Source organism: Thamnophis sirtalis, unplaced genomic scaffold, assembly GCF_051295495.1.
Source record: "Thamnophis sirtalis isolate CommonGarterSnake01/CBP01778 unplaced genomic scaffold, rThaSir2_p1.2 scaffold_4, whole genome shotgun sequence".
NCBI lineage: Eukaryota > Metazoa > Chordata > Lepidosauria > Squamata > Natricidae > Thamnophis > Thamnophis sirtalis.
In genome coordinates this window covers 48,801,469-48,813,669 of record NW_028261384.1, presented here as the reverse complement: position 1 = coordinate 48,813,669, position 12,201 = coordinate 48,801,469, and the positions used below count along the sequence as shown (strand labels likewise).

Sequence of the window (12,201 nt, the reverse complement as noted above, 5' to 3'; positions counted from 1 at the left end):
TAACAATTTCTTTATTGATTCCAATTTAAAAAAAAACCACTTAATAGCTGTGTCCATTTCTCATCGGAGCAGCCAAGGCAAAGTGATATATAACTTTTGATTCAGCTTTTCTAACCCAAGAAATTGTAATAAAATCACATTATGAGTGCAGATAAAGACTAGTCAGAAAGATTATAGGCATGAAGTTTTGCCTATAGTTATTCAATTAATACATTAAATTTGCATTGAGAAATAATAGGCATTTGTTTTATAAAGTGACCTCTTTGAAAAACTCATAGCTGATTTACATTCTGAGTTTTTTTCATCTCTCATCCTTTCTCTTTCTTTAAAAATATGTTTAATATTGAATACTGAGATTTGAGAAACAACAAGAACTATTATCAATAGTACAAATGGTTTTGCTGGTTAATATTAATTGTGAAAGTAGTTAGACAAGGTTACAAAAGGCATAATCACAAATAGAATAGCAATGTTAATTGAATTCAAATTTTGCCATATGTTAAATATTAACTGAACTATGCCTGTTATGATGATTAATGTGAAGCTGTAATTTCTGACAGCCATTTCTCAAGGTAATATCGTTCTTCTGCCGTCTTGATTATCATTAAAAACAACAAAAATATGACTTCTGGACTTGGGCTTGTCATTTAAAATCTGAATAAGTCTGTCACTAAACATTGCTCGGTCTAAAATGACACCTATAAGTTTAGAGTTTGGGTTAATTAATAGCATTAAATATAAGTCTCCTTTGAGAGCTTTGGCATCATTTGGAGAACATGAAGCAGTGCTTAATATTAGCTATGTCAAATGGTATTTTAATTTATTTTTAACATTGGATATTTTATCACTTTTCTCAGACATTTTTCTTTCTTGTAAGATTGATCATGTTGCTTATTTCTAAAGGCTACCTAGAATTTTAGTCTTAATTTATGGAGTCCAGAATGACATTTCAGGGCCTATTCTGTTCTTTTGATTTCCCCTCTAAGCCTGGAGAGAGCATTGAGCTTGGAGTTGTTCCTACAACAGATCCTGCCTTCTGCTAAGTTCGGACATTCTTTATGTGGTTAAGAAAATTACAAAAGAAGGCAAGTGAGAAATTAGGCAGAAGTATATTTTACAGGCAGTGAGATTCCAAAGAATTTGTATTTCACCTTCTATGCCCACTAGAAATATATGTAGACCAGCTAAGAGGGGAATTGTCCAGTACAATAACAACTAATGAAGATAACAGACAAAAATATCATTCTGTCGTCATTTACACCACCACAGGGATTTGTAAAAAATAAAGTGCTCTGTTATTAGTCCATTATTAGATCGCTTAAGAGATAAAGTAATTTATTCTGACACTATATATAGAAATGATATATCCATTTTCATCTTAAGATATGCTGTGTTACAGAGCTAGTTTACCTTTAAACAATACTTGGGGTTTTTTAATGATACCATTCCTATATTTTTACATAGTTAAATCATACTATTCTGGCTAAAGAGTAAGTAATTGGTAATTCTATGTCTGTATTTACAAAAGCAACACAATGTTCAACTGATTGTATAAAGGCCAAAGCTGATGAACATAACAATCTTGTCTCACTGCTTTTCAAAACTATTAAAGCCAATATTTCAAAGTAAATTCCACAGGAAGAACGAAGATCTTGACAGAGATAATATAATACTTGAGAAAAGAATTGAAACATAACAGCCCAGGCAATTAAAATATTTTAAGGGACTTTTAAAAAGATTACTCTTGTTATTTTACTATTGCATTTGGCTTCAAGAAATTACTGTTCTAGGAAGAAGGCGGGGCTTAGCAGTGAGAAGACGGACTTTCAGGCTACTCCTGGAAATCCTCTATTTCGAAGCATTTGGACGGTCCCTTTTTGGGCCCAAGCTGTCCCGGAGAGACAGTGAAAGATAGGAGGAGACCCAGTGGTCCCAGAGACGTTCGCAAAGTCTCTGGGGAACTGGAAAATAACCTCCTTTGCCAGTGACTTCCGGATTAGCCATAAGGCTAATTGAAACTGCAGGCAGCCCCAAAGAATGACGAAAGTGTTTTCAACTGGTAAGATTATTTTATTACTCAGAGATAAACAGTCCGCCTAAAAATTCAAGCTAATTTAAATTAAACAACAGAAGAATCTAGCGGCGATTTTGATCTTTGTATTGGTTTTTGGACGGTGGTTATTCTACTTTTTAAATGTTTTAAATGTTATTCACACGGACAAAGGATAGATTACTCCAACATCTCCTCTGATCCTCTGCAAGCGGGCTGTAAACCAATTCACTATAATTTGGTTGTTTACAACTTGACACTTTTATTGCTTGGCTGTATCAGTCTAAGATCTGATAAGATTGCACAGCTCCGAGCCTGCATATACCTCAGAGCTCTCAAGAAAAAATACTAACTGCGTATAAACATGGCGTCTATTCAAGTGTCTATTCAAATGATTTTTTCAGCGCTACAGAAATTATCTGCCACCCAGGCTAGAATTGAGAGAAAATTGGATTATTTGGTGTTTTTAGCAACAAAATACGAGGGAAAAATCGAGAATGTTTTTCAAATACAAACTAAGGATGTCAGAGATAAAGATTCTCAATTTGCTGATATTCAGGGCAACTGGTTTACCTCTGAGGGAGAAAAAGATGGAATGTCTGAAGGGGGAACAGCCACACAGAAGATTTACTTCGAAAGACAGGGCACAGGACGAGTGAGAAGCATTAAAGAATTTATACTTTATGAAATATCATCTGCAAAACTTTTGATACCACCACTGAGAATTAAAGACAAGCTGATAAAGGAAATAAAAGGAGGGCGGCAGCATTATATGAGAGGCACCATAAGCAAAAAGGTGCAAAGATTTCTTTGTATGGACTTGCTCATAAAGATGTTTGGAGAACTGGACCCACGAATGGCAACAGATTTAAGGCGGTTCTGTTACTGGAGAGACACAGGCTGATAGATGGAAGAGTATAATTTAAAACTAGCTAAACCTAGTTAAATTCATTTGTAATAGATATAGTTGAATAATAATTGATAATGATAGTAATGTATATAATGTTGAGTTGCTATGAAAATAATAATTGGATATGAGAAGGGAAGGTTAGAAATATCTTTGGACTATATATAAAGATTATCAATAACAATAATAATTATTATAAAAAATAAAATAAAACTATATACAGTTAAATCTTAACTAATATGCGGAAAATGCTATGATATACGATATAATTAAATAAAGGAGAATGATAATAAATTATATACATGGAGGATGAAATTTTTAGTATTAAATATTATGGATGTTTAGCTAAAACAGGATATGAGGATTTGATGTTAATGGAGGATTTTCTAGAGAGGGAGGAGGGAATGGTCACATGTGGGTTTTATCACAGCCTGATTGGTCCAAGACTGAGAGGAAATCTATAAATACTGGTGCCTGTCCACTGCTAGCCCAGATTCTCTCTCAGTCTGGTCCAAGTGCTGTTAGAGTAGTTTGTGTAGGTAGGATTCTTTATTTTTAGTAGAATTCTTTGCAATCTGGTTCTATTTGGCTAATTGGGCACTTTAAAATTCTCCCAAACTCCAAATTGTACCGCTCCGGCCCCAAGGGACAGATCTCTGCCTCTGGCGGCTGGGGGAGGGCCCCGTGGGGCGTTACTCTCCCCCCCCCCCGCAGGCCAGGAGCCTCAGCCCGATCCCCGGGAGTGCGGGGGTGCCAGCTCCGTTTCGGCTGCTTAGAAGCAGCTCGGTTTGTAGCAGCGGCGGCAGAAGCGACTTCGGAGCCTCGTGGAGCGCGCGAGCCGCCCGCTTCACAGCTGATCGCTCCGGGCAGCTGCCGCGCCGCGGGCTCGCTGTATATTGCCGTGGGGACAGAGCGAGGGTGAGGAGAGCGTGCGTGGGTGCCGTGTGGCTCTCCCCGTCTCTATTTAGCACGGCGCCGGCTCTAGAAGACTGGCTGGGCTGATGGAGATTGCTTGCAACCTTTTCTCCCGCGCACGGAGTTCCGGCGGCCATTTTAGTGACTGCCACGTGCGCAAGGCCCGGCTTCCTCGGCGTGCTTGTGCGGCCTAGCGCGAGGCCTTGAGCCTCGATCTCCCCACAGGCTTTCAGGCCCTGGTTTTCCGGTGGGACCTTGAGGCCTGGTTCCTGCTCCCTTCGTTGGACACGTGAGTGGGGAATGGACGAGGGAGCGGAGATTCCCCAGGGCCAAGGGGCAGGCCCAGTGGGGAGTGATGAGGCCTTGGATCAGGAGGTGGGGGGGACTCCTCCTCAGAGATCCCTAACCTCTAGGCGCCCTTCTAGGTCCTCCACTAGGGAGGAGGCCAGGCGTCATAGGGCGCTGGAGAAGACCTTTGCCAGGGCAGAGAGGCAGGCCCAGTCTACCAGACCTTCTCCCAGGGACAGATCCAGGTCTCCTCTTGGGCCTACGTCCGGAAGGTCTTCCCTTAGGGGATTTAGCCCGGCATCTTCTTCTAGCTCCCCTGGTAGGTCTCGGGCCTACTCCAGGAAGGGGCGTTCTCCATCCCCGATAGATGATCCCCTGGAGGGTACGTCCAGGGGCCCCTGTGCCTCCCAAAGGTTGGCTCCTCAGGGCCCTGCTTCTGTTTATGGAGATGTGGAGGATCTGGGTAATCTCCCTGAAGGGATTAAAAGGCTTATTTCTGCAGCCATCACTTGGGGCATTGCCCAGTGGGACAAGGGCTCCCTTTCTTCTAGACATGGGGGGCTAGGCAGGGTTCAGTATCGGGCCTCTTCTCCTTCCATGGTCAGTGAGGCTTCGTTCTTGGGGGGGGGAGTTTCCCCAGGAGATGGGCTTCTCAGATGATGAGAATACCACCGTTTCTGAGGAGCCTTCTTCCAAGGTCCTCTTTGTGCCCGCCATGTTTAAAATTCTCTTGGATAAGGCGAGGCAGACCACCAAGGTTGGAACCGGGGATCCTTCAGTGCCCCCCCCTAGGGATCCCGATATGGTCATGTTTTCTGCCACGGCCACCAACAAGGAGGAGATCCCTGCCCCTCCTTTGTTTCTGGAGATGCTGACGGACCAGTGGGCTCGTCCCTCCAATTTTTCAACTCCTGGCAGTACTGACCATAAGCATTACAACGTTGAGCAGACCTTTGCTCAGGCCATTCAACTGCCAACCATTGACACCCCTGTGGCTGCCCTGGTTTCCTCCTCCCCAGTAGTTTCGGGCGATGCGGCGGACAAGATGAAGCCGGAGGATAAGCGCGCTGAGCTTACCTTGCGGAAGAACTTTAACGCCACAGCTTGGGCTATTAAGTCCGCGGCCTCGGCTTCTTATTTTAACCGGGCCACTGTCATGTGGCTTAAGAAGCTTCAGGGGTGCATCCCCATCCAGGAAGACCGGATCCATCAAGATCTGGTCAAGATCTTGGCAGCTTGTCAGTTCTCGGCTGATGCGACCTTAGTTATGGTCAAGTTTGCCTCTAGTGCCTTGGCCACTTCTGTCACCTCCCGTAGGCTTCTATGGTTGTGCCACTGGCAGATGGACAACAAGGCAAAATGGGATTTGGCGGCTGCTCCATTTAAAGGGCCCAATCTTTTCGGGGAGGCCCTTACTCCCATTCTGGTGGAGGATAAGGACAAAAAGAAGGTCCTTCCCTCCACGGCTAAGAAGGTCGAGACTAAGTCACGTCCTTTCCGTAGGCAATGGTATAGGGCTCCTAGTTATGGCTATAACCAGCGCTTCTCTTCCTTCTCTTCTGACAGACAATTCTCCGGGCAATCCTTTCAAGACAGGAATCACTTCCAGGGCCAGTCTCGGCGGCCCTTTCATGGAGGAGGCGGCCGTCCCTTCTGCAGAGGGAAGTGACTCGAACCCGGGTCGTCCCATTGACGGCCGCCTCTCCCTCTATGGGGACCGGTGGGACGAAATCACGTCGGACTCCTGGGTCCAAGCCACGGTTCGTCACGGGCTCAGGTTAGAATTTCTCTCCACTCCTCCAAACCTCTTCCGGTCGTTCCCTCCGTCCTGGAGTCGGGAGCGCCGCTGCCTGATGGTTCAGGCGATCACCCACCTCCTCGAAATTCAAGTGGTGGAGGCGGTTCTCGCAGGGGAACGGGGCCTGGGCCACTACTCCAATCTCTTTGTGGTCCCGAAGAGCACGGGGGGCTGGAGAGCAATTCTAGACCTCAAACGCCTGAACAGGTTCCTGGTGTACAGGCGGTTCAAAATGTCATCCCTCAAATCTATCCTTCAGGGTATCAGAAAGGGAGATTTCCTGGCCTCCGTGGACCTCACGGAGGCCTATCTTCACATTCCCATACTGCCCGCTCATCGCAGGTTCTTGAGGTTCTCTCACGGGTCCCGCCACTACCAGTACAGGGCTCTCCCCTTTGGCCTGGCCTTGGCCCCGCGGACCTTCACGAAGGTCCTCGCTGCTCTGGCGGCTCATCTGCGGTCAGTGCCGGTTCGTCTCCAATGTTATCTAGACGATGTCTTGGTTCAGGCGGGGTCCCTTTCTCAGGCCGTCTCAGATCTGCAGCTCACCATTCGGAGCCTTCAGAACCTGGGGTTCTCGGTGAACTTCGCCAAGAGTCATCTTACCCCCTCCACTCGCATCCTGCATCTGGGGACAGTCATAGATTCCAGGTTGGGGGTGGTGCGTCTGTCTCAGGAGCGACAGGTAGGCCTCCATCGCCTGGCGGAGAGCGTTCGCGCAAGGCGGTCCACTTCCATCCTCTCTCTGTCACAGTTGTTGGGCAAGATGGTCTCTTGCATCGGGATTGTCCTGTGGGCCAGGCTTCATCTTCGGCCCCTTCAATGGGAACTCATCCCCTTTCAGAGAGGACGCCTGAGCAATTCTCTTCGGATTCTCCGCCTCCCGATGGGAGTCGGCACCTCCCTGGCGTGGTGGCTTTCCCCGGCCATTCAGCGGGGGTGCTGCTGCTGGGAGCTGGACAGGGTGACCATCACCACGGACGCGAGTCTGTTTGGGTGGGGGGCTCTGGTAGGCTCCCTGATGGCGCAGGGAGGTGGACGGCCACGGACCTCCGCCACTACATCAATTGGCTGGAGTTGAAGGCTGCACGACTGGCTCTGCGTCACTTCCGCTCCTCGGTGGAGGGGCGTCATGTTCTCCTCCTGACGGACAATGTGGCCACCAAGGCGCATATCAATCGCCAAGGCGGGACCCACTCGAGGGCACTCTGGCTGGAGGCTCTGAGGTTGGGGTCCTGGGCGGAGAATCACCTGCAGTCCCTGGTGTCAGAGCACATCTCGGGGCTCTCCAACATCCAAGCGGACTGGCTCAGTCGGGCGACCCTGGACAATGGCGAGTGGCAACTCCACCCGTCGCTGTTCCGGAAAATTTGTCAACGGTTCGGGTCCCCTCAGGTGGACCTGTTTGCGTCCCCCGAGAACTCCCAGCTCCCGCGGTTCTTCACCCGCTTCCAGTCCAGCTCGGCAGAGGGCACAGATGCCCTCAGGAGCCGGTGGCCCCCGGGCCTTCTCTATGCCTTCCCTCCCATTCCATTCATCCCGGGGACCGTCAGGAAGGTGGTGGCGGAAGGGACCTTGGTCATTCTGGTGGCCCCGTTTTGGCCCAGGAGGCCCTGGTTCGCGAACCTGGTACAGCTTTCGGTGGTTCCCCCGTGGAGGATTCCGCAGGGGGAAGTGGTCTTGCGACAGGGGGCTCTGATTCACCCGGAGCCTCAGTGGCTCCAGCTGACCGCGTGGCTCTTGAACGGCGGCTTCTGAGGGGGGCTCATCTCTCTTCCGAGGTCATTCACACCATCGAGGTGGCCCGGCGGCCCTCGACAACCCGCATTTATAACTCCACCTGGGCGGCCTTCGTCTGCTGGTGCTCCTCCAGGGGCATCTCTCCCGACAGAGCCACCATTCCCAACGTCTTGGATTTCCTTCAAAAAGGTCTTGAGGACGGGCTTTCGCAGAACACCTTGTGTCGCCAGGTGGCGGCTCTGTCTTCAGTCTTGGGGGGGAGGGGTCTTCTTCCCTTTCCCAGCTACCTCTGGTCAAGCTGTTCCTTAAAGGGGCGGCGAATCTTAGGCCTCCCCCCGTTCACAGGTTTCCCACGTGGGATTTTCCCCTGGTCCTCAGGGCTTTGATGGGGGCCCCGTTTGAGCCTCTCCGTTCTGTGCACTTGCGCTTCTTGTCACTGAAGGTGGTTTTCCTGGTGGCGATCACTTCCGCCCGGCGTATCTCTGAGCTGGGCGCCCTGTCCTCCAGGGACGACCTTTGTCATTTTCACCAGGACAGGGTGGTCCTTCGTCTTGACCCAGCCTTCGTCCCGAAGGTGAATACTCCCTTCCACAGGGCCCAGGAGATCGTCCTGCCCGACTTTTGCCCGGGCCCGGCCAATGACAGGGAACGTCTCTGGCATCGGTTGGATGTCCGCCGTGCTCTGCGGATCTACCTCCGGCGGACCAGGGACATCTGTAAATCGGAGGCCTTGTTCGTCTCCTTCCAGCCCGGGTCTCTGGGTTCAAGAGTGTCTTCGGCTACCATTGGCCGTTGGCTGCGTCAGGCCATTTCGGAGGCCTATGTGGCTTCGGGGCGTCCGGCCCCATCGGGAATCACGGCACACTCTACCAGGAGCGCCGCAACTACGGCGGCGTGGGCCACGAGGGCCCCGTTTGAGGACATCTGCCGTGCGGCCACCTGGGCTTCTCCGACTTCTTTCATCCGGCACTATCGTCTGGATGCCTTCGCGTCTGCGGACGCGTCCTTCGGTCGTAGGGTTCTGCAGGGGGTGGCAGCTGAGGCTCCCCTTGGGCCCTAATGTTCTCGTTTCCCTCCCTGGGACCTTAGCTTGGGTATGTCCCACATATGACCATTCCCTCCTCCCACTCTGGAAAAAGGACGTTGGTCTTACCTGAACGTCTATTTTCTGAGGGGAGGAGGGAATGGTCATGACCCGCCCTGAGTTCTGTCATTTGGGGCCAAGGGGAGGGCCCGGGCGTTCCCGGGGTTTGTTGTGTTGTTTTTTTTTTTTTTTTTTGTCGTTTCAGTTGTACCGTTCATGTTCGAGAATCTGGGCTAGCAGTGGACAGGCACCGGTATTTATAGATTTCCTCTCAGTCTTGGACGAATCAGGCTGTGATAAAACCCACATGTGACCATTCCCTTCTCCCCTCAGAAAATAGACGTTCAGGTAAGACCAACGTCCTTTTTATAAACAAGTAAATGAAATGCCAGCATGTGGTTATGGATTAAATTTTTGGTATAGTTAAGGATGAAGGATGTTTAAACAACTGTAGTCAACTAAAAGTGGAGGTATGATGATGTTAATATGGTAAACAGTTGAGTTAAGATATTTGAAGTAATATGAATTAATGGAAGAGATGCACAAAAACTTTTTTATAACATATACTTGTTGTGTCTTCTTTTTTCTCTGTTTTGTTTTTTGTTCTTTTTTGTTTTGACTCCCCCCCCCCACTGTTGTGGGTATGTGTTGTTTATGTAACAAAATAATAATAATAATAATAATAATAAAAAAGAAATTACTGTTCTTAAATTACAGGATTGCCAAGATTGCTAGCTGATATAGGGTTTTTTTTGGGGGGGGGTATTTATTTTGCTTGTATGTTTTTGGTTTGGCTTTTGTTCAGTTTTATCTTAATAAATGGATTTTTATATTTATTTAAACAGTGTTTCATTTCCTTGCTGCTGGCACAGGGTATCAGAATGAATGGCACTGTAAATTAGAATTGTGGCAGGCAACTGCCTCAAAATTGTTACATCTGATTGAAATTCATTTCAAAGGCAAATGTAGAAGATGAGCAAATAGAATGAATCAAGGGCTAGTGGTATAAAAGGACAGAGAAAAATATTGTTCTAAATGAACGTATTAACAGCGAACCTATAATAAACATAATTTGCTTTTCTTCTATATTTCCAGCTGACTTTGGTCTTGCAAAGCAAAAACAGGAGAACAGCAAACTCACTTCAGTTGTTGGAACTATTCTGTATTCCTGGTAAGAAAATATTAGGTTAGAGTTTGGAAGTATTTTTTCTAAAGTGTAATTAATTCTTGTGAATGTACTAAGAGATGATGAGTAGCAGACAAAATGGTTATGCTTGTGCTTGCTGGTAGCTTTTGAGGTTGAATCTTGACCTATTTCTGCTGCTCATGAGAATTAGCTAGAATTAAATAGAATTAGTATAAAGTTCATATGTTGCTAAACTGTTTTGTCTTAGGGCAAGGAAACATTTGGAAGTTTGAGAGAGTTATAGACATCACAAAATGGCTGGTCTGGTGGACACCTCTTTTTACGAAATACAGCTGTATGAAAAGTCCTTCATGTTTTCAGTTTTAAGCTGTATTTACATGTTTAATCAACTTTTCACTCATAAAAACCACGCAAAATTAGCACTTTGATAAAAATTTCTGTAGTCAGATTGAGATGCATAATTTTTATTAATATAACTAAAGTCTTTTTAAGGTTTTGAGTGAGTTTATGTGCTAAAACACACACAACTTGAATTTTCAAGAATGTTAGGATCGAAAGTAGCCAATTAGCAGCGAGCTTTGGCTGACCAATCAAAATGCACAGAGGCTAAATCTATGAGCCAATCACTGTTGTCATACTCTCTGACTATAAATAGGCGTGAAAAGCATCGAGAAATTTAATTTAGCTCTGGCTGCGGGCAAGGATGAAGGCCTTTGCTTTCACCAGTACTGAGCAGTGGTATCGCATCATTGTGCTTCATGAACTCCTGTACAGAAATAGCCAAGAGAATGAAATGCCATCGCACCACAATGAGAAGGGTGGTTGAAAAATACCAAATAACTGGTTCAGTTGATGACAGGCTCCGCTGTGGAAGACCAAGAAAGTCAACAAAATGGCAAGAAATGCAACACATTTCAATGGTTGAAAGGAAGCTCATCTCACCTCAGATTGCTAGAATTTGGGGTGAAACGTGATGTAAAAGTGTGCACAAGCACAGAGTGCTTGCCAGAGGGCTCAAAGACTGCAGGGCTCGAAGTAAACCTTTGCTCACAGACAAGACACCACTCTCATTGATTTGCGTGGGCCAAGAAGTATCTCAAGTGGACCAATGAACAGTGTGCCAAGGTCATCTTCAGTGACGAGAGCAATTTCTACTTGACTGGGAATCAGTGCAATAAGTATGTCAGAAGATTTCCAGCTGAAGAATTTAGGTCGTACTGCCTGAATCTATCTGTGAAGCATCCATTGCACTTGATGATCTGAGGCTGTATTGCTGCTTCTGGTATTGGTTGGATACAAGTCGTGCAGGGAATCATGAATTCCAAGCAGTATGTTGGAGTCCTGGAAAATACCATGATTCCTTCAGCTCAGCAACTTGTAGGGAAGGACTTTTACTTCCAGGATGACAATACTCCTTGTCATTGAGCCACGTCCGTCCAGCAGTGGATGAAGAAGCATGGTGTTTGACTCCTGGATTGGCCAGCTCAGAGCCCGGATTGGAATCCAATTGAGAACTTATGGGCCAAGATTGGTTACGAACTAAGCAAGAAGCATCCAAAGACCAAGCAGGAGCTGACTGAATCCATTGTTGCAGCCTGGCACCACATTGTCACCAAAAATCACTTGCAAAGGTTTATACAGTCTATGCTGAAGCGATGCCGCCTGGTGATAAGCAATAAGGGCTGGCCAATTTCATATTAGTAACCATGTTACTAATGGTCCTTTTCAGGGCCACAAACAATAAAAATGTTAATAAAACACTAGCATCGGCCTTAGTAATTGTAACATGTATTCCACTGGGTATGCATCAGTTAATGTTTTCATACTCATTGTAAACATGCATTGTAAGCATGCAAGAAAATTCACAATCCCCATCTAAACAGCACCAAATTGCAAAAAGCTTATGTTTTCACTTAAAAATCACCAGTATTTATTTAAATATAACAATATTTGCATAGCAGTTAGCATAAAATATCATAAAATCAATGGCCTATATAAAAATGTCATAAACTGTAAACTGTAAAGCATGTAGGATTTTTTCACACAGCTGTACCTCTAGCCTAAGTTTATATATATATCCTGACTTTAATATTTGTTATAAATAATTCAAGGTGGCAAGCATACCTAATATTACTTTCTCTTCCTACTTTCTACACAACAATAATCCTGTGAGGTAGGTTGGACTGAGAGAATGCCTGGCCAAAGTCCCACCACAGCCAGCTTTCATGCCTAAGGTAGAGTAGCTCATGATGACTTAACCATTATACCAAAG

At 46.3% G+C, this 12,201-nt stretch overlaps 1 protein-coding gene across 2 annotated transcripts in view; it reads left to right on the top strand.

Moving 5' to 3' along the window:
- The window catches only part of NEK10 (NIMA related kinase 10), a 163,793-nt gene that overhangs the window by 83,113 nt on the left and 68,479 nt on the right, over positions 1 to 12,201 (top strand). For both annotated transcript variants that reach the window (XM_087712881.1, XM_087712882.1), the window contains exon 24: positions 9,878 to 9,953. In XM_087712881.1, the coding sequence (XP_087569007.1) occupies positions 9,878 to 9,953 (76 nt within the window). The remainder of the gene's footprint in view (positions 1 to 9,877; positions 9,954 to 12,201) is intronic.